This window comes from Panthera leo, chromosome E3 (genome assembly GCF_018350215.1).
Source record: "Panthera leo isolate Ple1 chromosome E3, P.leo_Ple1_pat1.1, whole genome shotgun sequence".
In the NCBI taxonomy this organism is placed as follows: domain Eukaryota; kingdom Metazoa; phylum Chordata; class Mammalia; order Carnivora; family Felidae; genus Panthera; species Panthera leo.
In genome coordinates this window covers 25,915,543-25,934,932 of record NC_056694.1, presented here as the reverse complement: position 1 = coordinate 25,934,932, position 19,390 = coordinate 25,915,543, and the positions used below count along the sequence as shown (strand labels likewise).

At 41.8% G+C, this 19,390-nt stretch overlaps 1 protein-coding gene across 6 annotated transcripts in view; it reads left to right on the top strand.

Annotated features, from left to right (window-relative positions):
• Positions 1-19,390, top strand: part of IQCK (IQ motif containing K) — a 123,857-nt gene that overhangs the window by 14,408 nt on the left and 90,059 nt on the right. For all 6 annotated transcript variants that reach the window (XM_042921124.1, XM_042921123.1, XM_042921119.1 and 3 more), the window contains exons 5-6: positions 17,119-17,171; positions 17,307-17,384. In XM_042921124.1, the coding sequence (XP_042777058.1) occupies positions 17,119-17,171; positions 17,307-17,384 (131 nt within the window). The remainder of the gene's footprint in view (positions 1-17,118; positions 17,172-17,306; positions 17,385-19,390) is intronic.

Sequence of the window (19,390 nt, the reverse complement as noted above, 5' to 3'; positions counted from 1 at the left end):
AATATTTGTCGGATGAATGAATTAATACGGTTCCTCAAAAGTGAGAGCCAACTTTTAAGATAGCGGTTAAGTTATGGGAGCACTTGTCAGTTTGCCCTAGCTATTACATTCCAGAAGTAATTTACTAACTGTAGCTGCAGTGTCTGGATTTACTGCCTCTGGAGGAAGGTAGACTGTAGGGAGGCTGCCCCTAGCGCTAGAGCTGAATAAGGAGCCCCTCCTCTGAAATTGAAGGGACCTCCTAGCCAATGGAGAGCCAGGGGGATGAGCAAGAAGCTGGAATTGAAGAATAGTAGTTTCTAGCGCTTTAGGGCCTTTGCTTTGTGCCAGACATTGTTCTAAGCATTTTGTCTGAAGAAAGTTTCATCTTCCCAGCAGCCCTCCAATGTGGGTGCTCTTTTTTTTTTTTAATGTTTATTTATTTTTGAGAGACAGAGAGACAGAGCTTGAGCAGGGGAGGAGCAGAGAGAGAGGGAGACCCAGAATCCAAAGCAGGCTTCACGCTCTGAGCTGTCAGTACAGAGCCCGATGCAGGGCTTGAACTCACAGACTGGAGATCATGACCTGAGCCGAAGTCGGACGCTCAACCAACTGACCCACCCAGGCACCCCAACGTATGTGCCCTTATCTTATAGATGAGGACTATGCAGCACCAAGGTTAACCAACAAGCTCAAGGGAACAACCAGTATGTGGTAGAGCCAAGATTCAAGCCAAGCAGTCTGCTTCCTGAGGCTAGGAGTTTGACCCCCAGACCACACTGGTGTCAGTCCAGTGGCTTGCCAAAAGCACAGGCCAGATTCTGATATGAAAGATGGGTCTGGAAGCTGTGGAGAAGAGCAGTAAGAAATGAGGCAGATCTGGGGCAGTCAGTCACACAGACAGAGCCCTCATGTAGACATCGTGGGGCAGGATCGTTTATTTAGATTGGCCCCGTGAGTACTGTGACACTCCAAGAAAAACTGGAGGGAATAAAGCAGAGAGAGAGAGAGAAAGAGACAAGCATCAGTGATACCTAATTACTATGTCATAGAGCACCTGGCCAATTAAACACACACACACACACACACACACACACACACACACACACAAACACAAAAGAGGAAGTCTATGGTACCTCATCCAGTGCTTCAGAACCCAGCCTCCAGAATCAGGCAGACTTTGCTTCCAGTCTGACTCTGTCGCACACAAGCTGTGTAAGTTTGATGATTTTGATTTTGATTAATTCATAATTCAATTCCTTTATACGTGTCATTTTAAATATTATAAATTGAACTCTGGTGACTTTCATAAAGATCCTAATCAAACAGTTTGTTCATCATTGGATATTATCATCTTTTGTTTTTTTAAATATTTATTTTGAGAGAGAGAGCATGCACATGTGCACGCACACACACAGGAGTGGGGGAGGGGCAGAGAGAGAGAGACGGAGAAAGAGAATACAAAGCAGGCTCTGCACTGTCAGCGTAGAGCCCAACGTGGGGCTCAGTCCCATGAACCATGAGACCATGATCTGAGCCTAAATCCAGAGTCGGATGCCCAAACAACTGAGCCACCCAGATGCTCTCATATTTTAATCTTTTAAGTGCTCAGAGTAAAATTCAGCTTTATTTCTCTAGTCCTGATTTTTTGGAAGAGATTACAACTGGGAGACTAAACCTTAAGTGAATGATTTGCAATAATTATCTCAGCCTTAGGATTAGATAAAGACCCTGTGCATGTCCTAAGATGTTCTTAGCAAGTGGAATAAATTTATTCATTCTTTTCCCAGATCATTGTTTTCAACTACATGTAAAAAGGTCATAGAGAAGATGTAGGTGACAACTGTAGGACACTAAAGTGACCATCTATTAAGAAAGTCTATGGACCTTTTAGTGTTGCTGTGAAATTAGCTGGCTGCTAGCAGTATTTTATATTGTGTTAAACAAACATACTCTGTGAAAGATAAAGAGTGGGAAATGATTACTTGGTACAAATAGTTGGTGGAATTATATCTGAATTGACAATAGATATTGCACAGGCATTTCCTGTGTATATACTGACGTGCACAGTACATAGACCAAGCCAAAGGTAAATGATAGTATCTAAACCTGTCAGCCAATAAGTGAAAATCACACATAAGCGGGGGGGGGGGGGGGGGGGGGGGGGGGATGCAAATTTAGAGGGCTTTTCTCTCTTATATTTCAGTATTTCAATAATATTTGAAAAATTGAAAATAAGTGTCAATTACTTTGGTAATTATAAAAAATGTTATAAATAAATGGGCCCTTGCCCCCAATTTAGGTGATTTTCTTTCTTTTCCATTTTCACTGACACATTGAGTAACAGTGACACACCTCACCTCCATCTTTTTACACCATTTGTTCTCTCTTTTACTTGTGGTGCTTTGACCCTGAAATCCTCCAGCACAACTCTTCTTAAGCTTTCTTAATGACCCAGTACTGCCAAATTCAGTCACCTCTTCCAGGGACAAAAAGGAAGCCAGTATGGGGGGAGCAGAGCAAACCAATGAGGTGGGAGGTAAGATGGCCGCTCTACAGTGGCCACATCATATAAGCCAGTAAAAAGTGTGGGTTTTATTTTAGGAGCAGTGGGAACTCATCAGCACAATGTTCTCTGTGTTGTTGGGCCCTGTGCCCCCTTGTCACATTGTAAAGAGCCTTTTCATATCTTGAAATGCTTAGATAATTTTGAGAGAAAGAGAGAGAGAGAGTGCATGTGAACTGGGAGGGGGCAGAGAGAGAGAGAAGAAGAGAGAGAATCCCAATAAGGCTCCGCAGTCTTATTGCAGAGCCAGATGTGGGGCTCAAACTCACAAACCATGAGATCATGACCTGAGCCAAGATCAAGAGTCAGATGCTTAACCAGCTGAGCCACCTGGGTGCCCCTGCTGTGTGTGTTGTTTATAACAAACTACCTGGAAACTGCACGTCTTAACACATTGATTTAATATTTCTGTGGGCTGAATGTTCTTCTCTTGGTCTCACCTCGACTCACTCATGTGACTGCTTTCAGCAGGTGACTGGGAAGGGCTGGGAGGTCCAAGCTGGTGTCAGGCACATGGCTGGGGCCTCAGTGCTGGTGTTGGCTAGGCACTTCAGTTCTCCTCCTCATGGCTCTTATCCTGTAGCAGGCCAGCCCTGCTTCTTTACAGCCTGGTGGTTTCAGGACATTTCCAAGAGGGCAAAGGCAGAAATGTGAGGCTGGGGCTCTGGAACTCCAACAGCAACCCTTCTACCACGTTCCATTGGTCAAAGCAATTCACAAAGCCAGCAACTCACATGGCAACCCATAAGTAGGTGAGAAATAGACTCCTTCTAGAAAAATTAGCAAAGTCACATTGCAAAGGGGCATAAGGGGCATGGACCTACCATGCATGATTCATTAGGTGCTCATTAGCTAATAATCTATTGCATCTATCTGTGCAATAACTTCAAACATATATATATGTGTGTGTGTGTGTGTGTATACGTATACACACATATATATGTATATACACACACACACACACACACACATATATATAGTGGCTGTTTATACTATAGCAGACTATAGCATAAAGGAGAAAGAAAATGGAAACCATTTACAACATATGTAATATTTTTTAATTTTTTAAAATCTCAGGTAAAACTATACTAGAAGATATGAGTAGTGACTTGCTCATACATATACATAGAATCAGGGGCTCCTGGGTGGCTCAGTCGGTCGAGTGTCCGACCTCAGCTCAGGTCATGATCTCACAGTTCGTGAGTTCGAGCCCCGCGTTGGGCTCTGTGCTGACAGCTCAGAGCCTGGAGCCTGCTTCTGATTCTGTGTCTCCCTCTCTCTCTGCCCCTCCCCTGCTCGTGCTCTGTCTCTCCCTGTCTCAAAAATAAATAAAAACATTAAAAAAAAAAAAGAATCACCATGAATATGATAGCTGCAAAAAGGCAGACTGCATCACACACGATGTATCAGTCATTCAGATACTGTAAGTGATATTGCCCATGGTGTTCGGATTTTTCTGAAATGGTGAGAAACTCTTAGGTTCTGAATAGAACAAAGTACACTTTTCCCTCGGTATATGTGGTGGTTGCTTTCCTGGAAAAATCAATATATATTAAAACCATGAAAAAAAGACCCCACCTGTGTTTGTATGTTAAATGGAGATAGGGGAGCAAGTGAAAGTAGGGGAGAGGGGCAGAGAGGAGGGAGAGAGAATCCCAAGCAGGCTCCATGCTGTCAGTGCAGAGCCCGATGCAGGGCTCAATCCCACAACCGCAAGATCATGACCTGAGCCAAAATCAAGAGTCAGATGCTCGACTGATTGAGCCACCTGGGTGCCTCTAAAAAAAGGATTTTAAAAAGTCCACTCATTTTAACTGAACCACATTTAGAGTTGTGCAGCCATCGCCACAATCTAATTTTAGAACATTTCCATAACCTCTCCCCACCCCAATCTCTAGTGGCTATTTCTGGTTACTCTTCATTTCCACCCCTACCCCCAAGCAGCAGCGAATCTACTTTTTATCTCCATAGATTTACCTTTTCTGAACATTTCAAATAACTAGAATCACATAATATGGTCTTTTACATCTGGCTTATTTCATTTAGTACAGTGTTTGTGAGGTTCATCTGTGTTTTACGTGTATCAGTACTTCATCTTTATTGCTTGGATAGATTTTCAGTAGAGGAAACTGGGTTTTTACCTGATCTTATTACATTTGATTGAATGTCACAGCATTTAAGTGGGTCCAGATAGCAGATCCCAATTTCACATTTTGGAAGTTAGTACCTAAATATGACATACGGCTCTAAGTTAAGAGCTATTTCTTAATCATCTACCATTACCCAACAGTTACCTTCTAAGTGATTAATCAATGGTGATTGATGGCAATCATTTGTAGAGTACTTTCCATATGCCAGGCATTATTTCACATTGTGATCGCATTGTTACTTACAGTAACCCTTTGAATGGGTGGTTTTATTGTTCCTCTTTTATGGATAAGGAAACAGAGGTTCAAGAAGTACCCATGGGGGCGCCTGGGTGGCTCAGTCAGTTAAGCGTCTGATTCTTGGTTTTGGCTCAGGTCATTATCTCATGGTTCGTGAGTTCAAGCCCCGCATCAGGTTTTGTGCTGACAGCGAGAGCCTGCTTGGGATTCTCTCTCTCTCCCCCCACCTCTCTGTCTCTGCCCCCTCCCTCCCCAGCTTGCTCTCTCTGTCTCTCTCAAAATAAATAAATAAACTTAAAAAAACATTGTTGAAATTGTTGTTGTCTTATTGTGCCTAATTTATAAATTAAGTTTGTCATAGGTATGTATATACGGGGAAAACATACTACATGCAGGGTTTGGTACTCACGGCAGTTTCAGGCATCCACTGAGGTCTTGGAACCTATCCTCTGTGGATAAGGAGGGGACTGCTGAATGCCAATAAGGCTGTTAGTGTTGAAAATACTTCGCTCTGAGGCTCTTGGAATTGCTGTCCGATCCAGTTTGTAAACCATACAAGAAAATCTTATTATAACTTGATAGTCATGCTTCTTTTCTTTCTTCTTTTTAACAATGGCAGCATTGATCACTTCATTCCCAAACTTGGCTAGGAGTTGCTTTTGTTTCTAAAAATCAAAGTCATCCTCAAAAGACAAGGCTTTAGAAAGAAAGTCAACAGGCTCTGACCTGAGGGTGACCCCATGGTTGCCTTATAAAATAAAGGGCAGTGGCTTTGTGACAGGATTTTCCTTTTCTGCTCTGAAGCTTTGTCCTCTTGCTTTCAGGGGCATGGCTCTATGCCAGGGGGCTGTCGTAGCAGTCTTGACTGTCTGCTAAATAGGGAGAGCATTTGGCTATAAATTGCATTTCATTTATTATACATGGCATCTGTTGATTTTTTGCTACATAACACACTACCTCAAAAATTAGTGGCATAAAACAACAGTTTATTTAGTTCATTCTCCTGCAAGAGAGCAATTGGGCTGGGCTCAGCTGGGAGGTTCTTCTGGCCTTGGTTGGGGCCATTCTTGTGTCTGTGGGCAGGCTGGGTCTAGGAAGGCCTTAGCTGGGATGTATCACCTCTGTTCAACTTGGTCACTCAGCTTCCATCAAATTAACCCTGGAGAGTTCACATTGTAGCTGGGCAGGGGTGCGAGGGTTCAAGTAGAAGTTCTCAAGGCCTCTTGAGCCTGATGAGGTTTGGAACTGGCACATTGCTACTTTTACGGCCTTACCTTGGCCAAAGCAAGTCACAAGGCCAGCTCAGATTCAGAGAGTAAGAAAATAGACTCCACCTCTTGATGGGAAGAGCTTTAAAACTACACTGCAAAGGTTGTGGATCCAGGAAGGGGTGAAGAATGGTGGCCCTTTTTGCAATTCACCTCATATACTGTATTAGAAATAGTATGGATTTGGCAGCAGGTGGCAGGTTTGACTTCTGGCTCTAGCCTAGTGACTTCAGGGAAGTTACTTGTCTGCAACTCCCTCCTCCCCTGATTTGTAAACCACTGGTGGGCTTATGGACAGGGTTAAATGAGGTAATGTGTGAAAGAGCAAGTTCTGGAGTCCAACTGAGTTCAAATTCTGACTCTGACCATCTACTAGTAAGTGACTTTGGACAAGGTATTTAACCTTTCTGTGCCCCTGTTTCCTAATCTGTAAAATGGGAATAATAAGAATAGTAACCTAATAATACGTAGTTGTCATGAGGATAAATGAGCTAAGTAAAATTTAGAAGAGTGCCTGGCAGAGTGACAACATTCAATGCATATTAACTGTTGTTAACATGATTAACATGATGCCTAGAAAATAGCGAGTCTGTAAAAGGAATGTTATTCCCCATGGTCCCTGCTGAGTGACCAGTTGTTGCTTGAATAAATGGAAGGTGGTATCCTTGTTACTAATTTCTGGGTATTACAGATGGCCAAGGATGGATTTTCCTCATCGTTCTAAAAATACTAGCGCATTTAAAAAGTAATATATATTTGTAAAAATCTAAACATAACCCTTGGAAATAATATGGTGAGCTCAGAACCTGAGAATGCACTATTAAGGGCCCTCCAATGCTGAAGAAGCTGCTAGAATCACAGCCATAGTGACCGAAAAAGAAAGAAAGACTGCAAGGTATCCCAAAATACTCTTGAGAATTAATGTCTAAAGGATTGGAAACCCTTTTTTAAAAAGTGAAAATAAGGTTCAATTGATTCTTTTGGCCCTCTTGGTTGTTTAGAGAGCTGCATTTCTCCTGCTACTTTTTAGGAACAAGAAAACCCAAGTCATAAACTACTTCCAGAGCCAAAAGATGTTTAAACTGTTAATCCCTTAGAATAATAAAAGGGCTGTCCAGGAAATGGGTGAAAACGAGCTTTCTTGAAATCAGATTTCTGGGTCAGAAATCAAGTACTATGGATTTTTCCATGCTTCTGCATGAAAAAGCATCTATCAGTGATTGATAATGTTCTAAAGCAGAGGTCTGCAAATTATGGCCTGTAGGGCCAGCTACCTCTTTTTGTAACTGAAATTTTATTGGAACACAGCCACACCCACTCCTTTACATTTTTGTCTATGGCCACTTTTGCACTAAAAGTGCACTTTTGCACTCTTTCACTGTAGCCAAGTTGAATAGTTGTAACACAAGCCTGATATGTATACCTGGCCATTTAAGAAAGTTTACCAACTCTTGTTCTGAAATCCTAAAAACACCCAGATTTTTGTAGTAGTAGCTGCTGCTGTTGTTATGTGGGAGGCAGTGTAAGGGAAGCTTAATGATTAAGCATAGAGTTTGGAGCTATGCTTACCTGAATTGAGAGCCCAGTTCTACCTCTTTCTAGGTAGGTGACTTTGGACCTGGCTAGCACTGGGACCTTGTAATTTTAACCTTCTAAGCCTCAGTGTACTCCTCTGTGAAATAGAAATAGTAATGATAATATATATATTATTATAATATACGTAATGATATACATATCATTATTACATATAATGATAATATTCATATTAAGAGAGTTTAAATAAGATAATGTGTTCAGCTCAGTGACTGGCACAGCTACAGTGAAAAGTAGCAATAAAATAAGAACAAAATTGAATTGGAAAAATGTTCCTTAGGCCCGGAATGGAAAACTAAGAATGAGGGCAGTATGTAAGGAAGAGGTGGGTTGAGACTGGCCATGTGGGGAGTTAAAGAGTAGTGGGAGGTTAAACTCAGACATGTGGAGGGCTCTGAGAATACAGTAAGGAAAGGTAAGGTAGGGTTGCTGGAATCAAAAGGGTGGGCTTGAATCCCCTCCTCCAACTTTAAAAAAAAATGTTTTTTTAACATTTATTCATCTTTTGAGAGAAAGAGAGAGAGAGAGAGACCCGAGTGTGAGCGGGGAAGGGGCAAAGAGAGAGAGAGAGACACAGAATCTGAAGCAGGCTCCAGGCTCTGAGCTGCCAGCACAGAGCCCAACACAGGGCTCGAACTCACAGACTGTGAAATCATGACCTGAGCCAAAGTCGGATGCTTAACTGACTGAGCCACCCAGGTGCCCTCCCTCCTCCAAGTTTTGCTAGCTCTGGGCATCTGAGAAGTTTCCTTAAACTCTAAAACTCTAAGGGTCTCAGTTTTCTTATTTGTTAAATGGGGAGGGTGATAACCATAGTACCCACCTCACCAGGGTTTTTGGGAGGATTAAGATGTTCTGTGTATGGCACTTAGCACAAGGTGAGTGTTCAGTAGGGGGTAGCCATTGTCTTTCAAGATTGTGCTTGAGGGATTCAGGAAGAGAGGCAGCTGGCAGCAAGTGAGAAAACAGAGGGAGGAGACATGGGTCCAGGTTGAAAGTGAAGAAAGAATAAACCCAGTTTCAGACGGGGATAGTGAGATGGATTAAGAAAGCCCTGATTGTCAGAGCCTCTGCCAGAAGCTTCCTTTTGCATAGGTCCTGATCAATTTTTCCATCTTCTCTGAGCAGAGAGCAGGCCTTGAAGGGAGTGCAAGAGACCCCTTGATCTCTTGGAGGCATAACTGTGAAGTTAGGTTGCAAATAATTTTTATACCAAGACAGGTCTTTGTAGAATTTTCATGAAGACTTGCCTGTTCCTTGCTGCATCTTTGTTGACATTGACCTTCCTGATCTTCTATTTATATTTATAGCTGCCTTCCCTGGGATCCCTGGGCAGCCCAGAGTCTATGTGATTTGGAAGAGGTGAAAAGAAAATCAACTATGCAATTGTTAAGATAGAACTTCAGCATTTTTCTTAGACTGAACATTGATTAAAAGGCCATAATACCATTCCTATTCTGTCATGAATTGGGTTGTATTCTAGTGGCAAATTAAGTTTGAGACATGTAAATATCATCTTAAGATTAGACATTACATTTGGCTCCATGTTCTTGGTGATCCACTGACATCTAGCCCTGCCTTTGGATTAGCTTAATTGGAACATGAGAGGCGAGAACTTAATAAGAACATAACTGGACAGATATACTGAACAGCGCTGGCTTAGTGGCTATTATAAACTTCACTTGGGATTTCTTTCCAATGCAGCTCTGAAAATATTTTGGTTAATAATTAAATTAATAATTTTTGCTATAAGCAATTTTTAATAAAAGTTTATATTGTCAGCAGTAAAAAGTATGATGAACTCAAAGAGTTTGTTCCAGCTGGATGTGTTAAGTATGCAGAACTTGCTATTCCCGTATCTGCTAGTTAACTCTGGGGGCCAGTCCCTCACATGACAGAAAACCCCATTTGAACTGACTTCAGTGAAAAAGATTGTTTGTTTGTTTGTTTATATATGTCCTCTCCCATGGGGAGATCTTCCACAGCTTGATCTGGGGACCCAGATGATGTCTTCACGATTTGGTTCCCTCTCCATCTCTTGATTCAGTTTCCTCTGGCATGGCTCCACCCTCAAATGGTCCCTGCCTTGTGACACTAGCCTATGTCTCATGCCTTAGAAAGAGAAAGTCTCTTCCTGAGTTTCTAATTGAACTGACTCAGGTCAATGACCTACTTTGGAATCAATCCATGGAACTAGGGGAATTTAGTGGGCAGTGGGCTGTTGGGCAAAGTGAAGGATCCCTAACCCAGTGCACATAGCTTTAGAATTGGGGAAAGACAGATCCCCAAAAGGAACTCAAGGTGCTGTTACCAAAGAAGGCAGAAAGGATACTGGGCAGCTATCTTGGCTAGGACTCATTGTGCTGCGAACAGCAGGAAACTGTCTTAAATAATGAAGGGGATTCTTTGGTTCAGGAAACTAAAAGGTTCTGAGGTAAAGAAGGAAGATTTCAGAATGGGTTTGATTGAGAACTCAATGATAAAACCAGAGACTTGGTTCTCTTCTGCCTCTCTGGGTGGCCTCTTGCAAAGTTGGTTTTATCCTCAGGCTGGCTTCCCTCAGAGTGGCCAAACAGATACTGCCACTGGCCTAGGCTTTGCCCCCGCAACTACAGCAACCTGGGGCACCTGGGTGGCTCAGTCAGTTGAGCGTCTGACTTCGGTTCAGGTCATGATCTCGCAGTTTGTGGGTTTAATCCCTGCATCGGGCTCTGTGCTGACAGCTCCAGAGCCTGGAGCCTGCTTTGGATTCTGTGTCTCCCTCTCTCTTTTCCCCTCCCCCACTCTCACTCTGTCTCTCTCTGTCTCAAAATAAACATTAAAAAGAAAAGAAAAGGAAAGGAAATGATTTCCCAGAAGCCCCAGCACATCTCCCCTCATACCTTATCAGTCTGAAATTGATTATGCACCCATTCTCCATTCAGCAAATCCCTCGGGCCAGGATAAATGTGGACCAGGTTTAGGTCTAGGTGGCAGGTGGGGTGGGCTTATCTGGACTGCCTAATCGGGATTCATACCTGGAGCTGGAGATGGACTTAATCCTCCATACTCATCACAGCAACCTCCAGCCGGAGGTTGGCTGCTGGATGTTGAATTAATAACCACAGTGCAGCCATAGCTTACTCATTTCTTTATCTCTTATGTTTAACACAGGCTTGGCACATAGTAGGTCCTCAGTAAATGTTTACTGAACAGGACTAAACCGGAACAATGCACTGTGCGTAATTTAGAAAGAAATCAGGAGTTTTCTGCATGACTAAAATGATGCCTGAAAATAAATCTTATCTCAGCTTTAAATATGGATTAAATGCAGGGTCTGGATAGAGGTGATAAGACTTTCTGCCTCTTTTCCTATCCTATCCCACACGGCATAAAATTTTCCCTTTTGCTTTGGTTGCTCATCAAATTCCATTACAATGAAGACTATTGTAAACAAAAGTTAGTATCAGGAAACTATTTCTAACTCCTGATAAGTCATTTGATGATCTCATGACACTAAAATTTGCTACTATGAATAATTCAGTAAAACAAATCTATTTCTTCTTAGAGTCCTGTGCTATCTTACAGTCATTTATTGTAGTCTTTTATTTTTTTAATAAAATACCCAAATATCTTTTAAAAAGTACAAGGGCTCTGGTCAGTGAAGGAAGAAACTCTGTTTCCTGGCCTTGACCAATAAGGGAATTAGAAATACCATCCACTTTTGTTTGAAAAACTTTTCTAAGGAGTGGAAAAAATAGATTTGTCACAGGAAAGGTGTGGTAGAATTATTTTAGCGTTACTCCTTTTATTTCAGAACACTTTTAGAAATGAGCACGTGGCCCGTGCTGAAAGTCTTGGTCTATACTTTGTGTTATGAGTGTATTTTTTAAAAATTTTTTTAACATTTATTCATTTTTGAGAGACAGAGAGAGAGCGTGAGCTGGGGAGGGGCAGAGAGAGAGGAAGACACAGAATCCGAAGCAGGCTCCAGGCTCTGAGCTGTCAGCACAGGGCCCGATACAGGGCTTGAACCCACAAACTGTGAGATCATGACCTGAGCCGAAGTCAGACACTTAACCAACCGAGCCACCCAGGTGCCCCATGAGTGTGTATTTTTAAGTTCTTTTGAGAAGTATTATTTTTCTTTAATGAAATTCTAATGCAGTCGGGGAAAATGTAACTTCTGTTTGAAGTTTGCTGTGATAAGTATTTTGGCATCTGGCTGTAGTCCAAGTGAGTGCTCGTTTCTAGCATCAGTTATCACTTTTGTCTTGGGGGCTGGTTCTCAGGCATCTGGAAGTTTACTGTAGAGAATAGCTATGAGGGAAAGGAGGCTATGACATTCTAAGTGCATGCCACACCGACAGCCTTAACTTCAGCCCTCTGTCCCTGCTTTGTCCATGTCCCCATTACCCTGGCTACAAGCGATTGAGCCAAGAATAAGTGTCACACCCTATGGGCAGCCACTTGAGAATGCCAAGTGGCTATGAAATAATCTGGTACAATTGCTCTGCCCAACAGGATGGCCCATTCTGAGTAGTATCTTACCAATCCAATCAGATTCTTCCTTCTGGGGAGTAGCGATGCCACAGGGCTGAGTCCCACGTAGATTGAGAACCAGAACTGTTGTTGAGCCACAAAGCTATAAGTAGATGAGGCTACTGTGATTAGCCAGACCTGCGCCCTGAACAGCCATGGACCCTGGTCCACTTCTCCCTGAGACCTGCCTCCAATCAGAGGAATTCCCATTTTCCTTCCACACCTTCTGCCTTTACACTAACCCCGTGTGCGAGACTATACTCATGTTAAAAAATATTTGTGGCCTCTCTCTAAGGGAGGCTTGACCATGTGACTGCTTTGGTCAAAGCAATGTGTGAACATGACATATGTCATTTCCAAATACACACTCTAAGAGTCAAAGCATTGTTCACCATGTCGTTTTCACTTAATGTGATAACTAGCGCTATTTTAGAGAGAAGCTCGTCAGCCTGAATCCCAGAGTAAAGGCAACGTGGAGCAGGGAGCTATAGCTGATTGAAATGTTCATGTAACATGAGTGAAAAAAAAAAGCCATTGTTGATATAAGCTTCTCAGATTTAGGGGTTGTTTGCTGCGGCAAAATCTATCCTAAACTGATTTGTAAAAAATACCCAGGAACCAAGGTAACCCGAACAGATTTCTAAACCTTGCAAACCCAAAGAATCTCAACAAACACAATGCCATAGCAAGCCACACTTCAGTGCACTAACCTCACAGCATGTGCTTTTGACCTTTCTGGGGTGGAATTACGTTCATTACCGGATGCAGATTCAGTGACTTTCCAATGCAAGTAGTTTCTCTTTCTAGTCTCTGCACTTCTAGTCTGCTTCTTATGGCCGTACCCAACATGAACATCGGGGCAAGGTACTGTCTGGGTTGAACTCCAATTTCTGCCTTTTCTCTCTTTGGGGTTTCAGTCTTTTATGATGATGTTTTCCACCCCCGAATTTTATTACAAAATTTTTCCAGCAATATAGAACAGTGAAAGAATTTCAGAGGGAACATCCACATATTTACCACCTAGATTCTACAGTTACCATTTTGCTTTATTGGCTTGGTTGCATATCTGTCCACCAATCCATCAGTCCATCCGTCTATCCATCTACCTTGTTTTTTGGGTGCATTTTAAAGTAAGTTGCAAACTCATGATGACATGATGATGTCTTATCCTTTGTCATTTAGTCTTTTTCCTTTTAATTCTGGATTTTTAAAAATTGCTTTTTAGGGGCGCCTGGGTGGCTCAGTCGGTTGGGCGTCCAGCTTCAGCTCAGGTCACGATCTCGCAGTCCGTGAGTTCGAGCCCCGCCTCAGGCTCTGGGCTGATGGCTCAGAGCCTGGAGCCTGTTTCCGATTCTGTGTCTCCCTCTCTCTCTGCCCCTCCCCCGTTCATGCTCTGTCTCTCTCTGTATCAAAAATAAATAAACGTTAAAAAAATTTAAAAAAAAAAATTGCTTTTTAACCTTGTTTGAGGTTGTCTTAACTGTTTCCTCTGCTTGCCGAAACTTGCACATACTCACCCTTTAACAATCATGAACTCAGTATGTTTGTCCGCATTACGTAAACCCTGGGTGCCCACACTTTCTTAATCTCACTCTTTAATTTTTCTATTACTTCCTCTCTTATCTCTTCACTCACCACAACTTTTCATTTGCTCTCCCTTCTCTCTTTCAGCTCCCTGGCAGATAATTTTTAAACTAAACAACAGCTGAACAATATCCTCACTGTTCCACGTGTCTGAGTATGCACGGCACGTCCACACTTGCTCAGATCAGAAGGAAAACACAATTTCTTCCATTTTATTTCTTTGCATCAAAAGTGATTAAATCTGTCTGCATGACCTTCATACATCAGACCACTGGGCTATTTTAAAAGTCTGTTTAATAGAGTAAGTCAAACTGCATTCCCTTGGTAGAAGGAATCTTTACCACCAAACACTGCAGTAAATGCCAAGGGAACAATGCATCTTTTATGGACGGGAAAAAAAGAGACACTGCCATCTTACAATTGCTGAATTGTTTAAATTATACGGCAATCCATGCTAGATACATATTTGCATTGTTGTACAAGTATTTTCTTAGTTGGGTTAAAGATGGCTTTTTGAAGGCAACCCTACTGTTGCAAGGCAGACTTAGAAAACCCTGTTACATGCTCCAGTACATTTAATTTTATTACCCTGGCCAGCAGTGTTTCAATTTTTTAATAAAAGGCTATCAGCAAGGAGGTAGAAGACTGCAAACAATCTCCAGCAACTCGGGAACTGCTCTGTTTTATGGACTAATGGCTATAGTAAAGCTTTCAGTAAAAAATTTTAAGCAGCACTTTCCTTTTTGGTGAGAATCAATTTCACAGCAGTTTTTTTTTTCGACCTTATCTAAGATTATAAAGCTGAGTTGGCTATTTTGAAGTGAACGGGGGAAAAAAAGAAAAAAAAGAAGAAACATTTTCATGATAAAATATTAGGAGAAGAAAATGAAGAGAAACTATCCAGAATTATATTAGCAATCCCTAGTTGGGTTTTTTTTTTAATGTTTATTTATTTTTGAGACAGAGACAAAGTGTGATCAGGGGAGGGGCAGAGAAAGAGGGAGACACAGAATCTGAAACAGGCCCCAGGCTCTGAACGGTCAGCATAGAACCTGATGTGGAGCTCAAACCCACGAACGCTGAGATCATGACTTGAGCCGAAGTTGGACGTTCAACTGACTGAGCCACCCAGGCGCCCCAAGCAGTTGCTAGTTTTAAATATCAGAATTCTTGGGGCGCCTGGGTGGCTCAGTAGGTTAAGCGTCTGACTTCAGCTCAGGTCATGATCTCGCCGTTTGTGAGATCAAGCCCCACATCAGACTCTGAACTAACAGTGCCGAGCCTGCTTGGGATTCTCTTTTTTCTCCGTCTCTCTCTGCCCCTCTCCCGTTTGCATGCACTCTTAAAATAAATAAATAAACTTTTAAAAAAAGATGTCAGAATTCTTGTAAATAAGCTCTTTCTTGCTTTGATGTTTGAGAGTTGAATGGTGAATTCATTCATTCATTTACTTATCACCCATTGATCACCTACTCCATGCAAGGCACTCAATTAAGCACTAAGAATATAAAGAAAAGAGACATGTGCCTTGTCCTCAAGAAGTTTATAGTTAAGTGGGGAAGATAGACATGTGGGCAAGTATTATGTTATGGTTATGTCTGAGGTGCTATGACAGAGTGGCAAATGAGGAACTGGGGGTGGGGGGCTGGGGAGTTAAAGCTGAGGAGGGTGAGAATGGTCAGAAAGTCTTCCTGGAGGCATCTATAAGGACAAGTGGGGGTTAGCTGATTGGAGAAAAAAAGGAATAGGAGTTAAAACTTTTCCTGTTGTAAGCAATAAACAACCCAATACAAACTGGCTTAATCAAACAGAGACTAGGGATGCCTGAGTGGCTCAGTCAGTTAAGCGCCTGACTTTGGCTCAGGTAATGATCTCACAGTCTGTGAGTTTGAGCCCTGCATCAGGCTGTGTACTGACAGCTCAGAGCTTGGAGCCTGCTTAGGATTCTGTCTCCCTCTCTCTCTTCCCCTCCCCCACTTATGCTCGCTCATTCTCTCTCTCTCTCTCTCTCTGAAAAAATAAATAAGCATTAAAAAAAAAATGAATATAGTGGCTCATGTACCTGAAAGGTCCAGGGAATTTGGGCTTTGGAATTTGGGTATAGCAGGATCTAGGGTCTAGTACAATGTCATTAGAAATCTGCCATTGATGGTTTAGCCAATAGCATCTCCCTTCTTACTTGCTATATTACCCCAAATTTATTCATTTTCTTTGGAGTTGCTGTGCCCTTCAGGAGTGGCTGGACACAACTAATTATATTTGTAATGATCCTATTTCCAAATACAGTCACATTCTGAAGTTCTGGGAGTTAGGAGTTAAACGTATGAATTTGGGTCGAGGAGGACACACAGTTCAATCCACTACACCCTGTCTATCCTCCCTGTCTCGGATCTCCTGCTGGTACCTCCCACTGGCTGGACCCACCTAGTGAGTAAGGGAGCCTGGTGGAAGTGAACCATAAAATCAGCCTCCTGAGGCACAGAACCGGGTGGGAGAAGTGTAGACCTGGAGCCACTGTTGGGTGGACAACTGGCAGGGTCAGCCACACTGGCCAATGGCACCTGCATGCTTGGCTTCCACATTGCAAGATGGTACCCAGACCCGAAGTAGTGCTGTTGTGAGGGTTCGAGTGGACTGGGAGAAAGCAGTAAGTACAGTTACTCAGAATCAAGTTCCAGATTTAAATAAAATCCTTCTGTGACAATTCCAAAAGCATGTAGTAAGCCTCCTACTATGTGCACTGTCTTTTATTAGTCCCTGCTATCAGAAAATGTGCTAATCCAAAGATGACTGGAGAGGGGTGCCTAGGTGGCTCAGTTGGTTAAGCTTCTGACTTCAGCTCAGGCACGATCTCACAGTTCATGGGTTCCAATGCCACGTCAGGCTCTGTGCTGACAGCTTAGAGCCTGGAGCCTGTTTCAGATTCTGTGCCTCTCTCTCTCTGCCCTTCCCCTGCTTGCACTCTGTCTCTCTCTCAAAAACAAATAAACATTAAAAAAATTAAAAACAATAACAAAAAAATAAAGATGACTGGAGAAAAGTCTTCAGAATTCTTTACATCACCCCAAGCTACTGTTTGTTGATGTACTTATAAACCTCATAAAAGACTCATGCATATTTCATCTAACCCAAAAAATCAATTAACCTCTCTTCCTTTGTCCTACTCAGACATGTGGACAAAGAGTATAATTTAATTCTCTCTTCTCTTTTTTCTCTTTAGAGAAAAAGAACCAAATTCATTGCCTGTGATTTTCTGACTGAGTGGTTATACAAGTAAGTTTTGCATGTGTTTGAATATTCAATGACCCTGAGGATTCAATAGTGTTCATTTGCAAGCAGAATAGCAACAATTGACTTGAATTTTTGCTTATTGTTTTCTTGTCAATCAAAATATGGCATCGTTACCAGTCAAAATCCAAAGAGGATAGGGGAGTCTTTCACGGAATTCTTCTCCATTCCATTTGTGGAGCAGTGGCTGAAGCATCAGTAAGTACCAACACAAGGCCTCAAATAATTTATTCCTATTTTAAGATTGTGTTAATGATAGTTTTCTCCAATCCAACTAACTCACGTAATCCATCCAGGACTCCAGGTCAGTTTTATTCGTGGTTCTTGTCTCTAGCTATTTTCAGTCCAGGCTAAGAGCATCCTATCTGTGGTGATTATTCTAGAAGCACTTCAGAAATAAATCAGAAAAGTTAAAAAATTCTTATCCTAAGTAATTCATCTCTCCATTCTCTCTCCTCACTCTTTCTCTCTTCCTCTCTTCCTCCCTTCTTCCCTGCCCCCCTCAAGGTTATTATGTCTCAAGAAATAGGACTAATCTATTCTACATTTAAAATATTAGAACATGACAGATAAATTTAAAATTCTCCTTGACCATCATATGAGTTCTTCTCTCCTCACAAAAGTAATCAGTTTAGTCTATAGTCCTTCCAGAGCTCTTAAGGTTGGTTAACCATGTAAAATTAGATTATATCATATAAAATTAGTAGTACTATTTGCTGTGAGTGATTTCTCATCAATGTAATGATGATAATGGCAAATAACATTTATTGAGTGCTTATATCATTGTTCTCAGCATTTAACACTAATGAACTAACTTGATCCTGATAACAATGCCATTACCAGCCCTATTTTGCAGATGAGGAAATGCATGCATTATTTTGCAACTTGCTTTTGTTTGCTCTCAAATACATGCTTTTGAGATCTAGCCCTGTTGATTCAATCACACCTAATTCCTGCCTTTGATGGTGTTATAGTATATTTCATCTCTAGATTTGCATAATTCACTCATTCATACAATAAGTATTTATTGAGTACTACAATGCACCAAACATCATTCTAGGTGCTGGAGGTAAAGCACCTTCCTTGCCTTTATGGAATTTATATCCTAGTGGGGGATGACAGACAATGAACAAGTAAGTGCTATAGGGAAAAAGAAAGCAGAGAGGGGGAATGCAGAATATCGAAGGGGCTTAATTTTGCATAAGGTGGTCAGGAAGGATCTCACCTGAAAGATGACATTTAAGCAGTGGTCCACTATTTTAGATCATAGGTGGAAGAAAGGTCAATTTAGAGAAAATGATGTATATTTAACTTGTTGCTTTGAAATGTTTTCATGCCAGCCCTTTGTGAAAACAATGTAAGGAAACCAGGGCATTAGAAAATTAAGCAAGGCCTGTAAAACATATTAAACAGAATGAAAGACCTTAAATTAGACCTTTAGCCTTCGAATATCACTTTTTTTGTTTGTTTGTTTAGATATGCCCTTCTTGAGAATGCCAAGTTGAATAGACTCTTGACTGACTTTCTTAATTTGGAGAATTAAATATACCCCAGATTTTACCAGGGTTTTAAAAGATTTTTTTTAAGTACTCTCTGGGGGCGCCTGGGTGGCTCAGTCAGTCAAAGCGTCCGACTTCGGCTCAGGTCATGATCTCAGTCTGTGAGTTTGAGCCCCGCTTTGGCTCAGTGCTGACAGCTTGGAGCCTGGAGCCTGCTTCTGATTCTGTCTCCCTCTCTCTCTGCTCCTCCCCTGCTCACGCTGTCTCTCTCTGTCTCTCAAAAATAAATAAATGTAAAAAAAAAAATTTTTTTTTTTATTTAAGAAAAAGTACTCTCTGCACCCAACAAAGGACTCAAACTCACAACCCTGAAATCAAGAGTCATATGCTGTACCAACTGAGCCAGCGGGGCACCCGTTATCAGTTTTTTAAAAATCAGGGGCGCCTGGGTGGCTTGGTTGGTTAAGCATCTGACTTAGGCTCTGGTCATGATCTCACGGCTTGTAGGTTCCAGCCCCATGTTGGACTCTGTGCTGACAGCTCAGAGCCCAGAGCCTGCTTCAGATTCTCTCTCCCTCTCGCTCTGCCCCTCCCCCACTTGTGCTGTCTGTCTTCTTCAAAAGTAAATAAACATTAAAATAAAAATAAAAATCTGAGACTAGCAAAACATTGAAAGGAGAATGAATGATCTTGGAAAACCGTGTT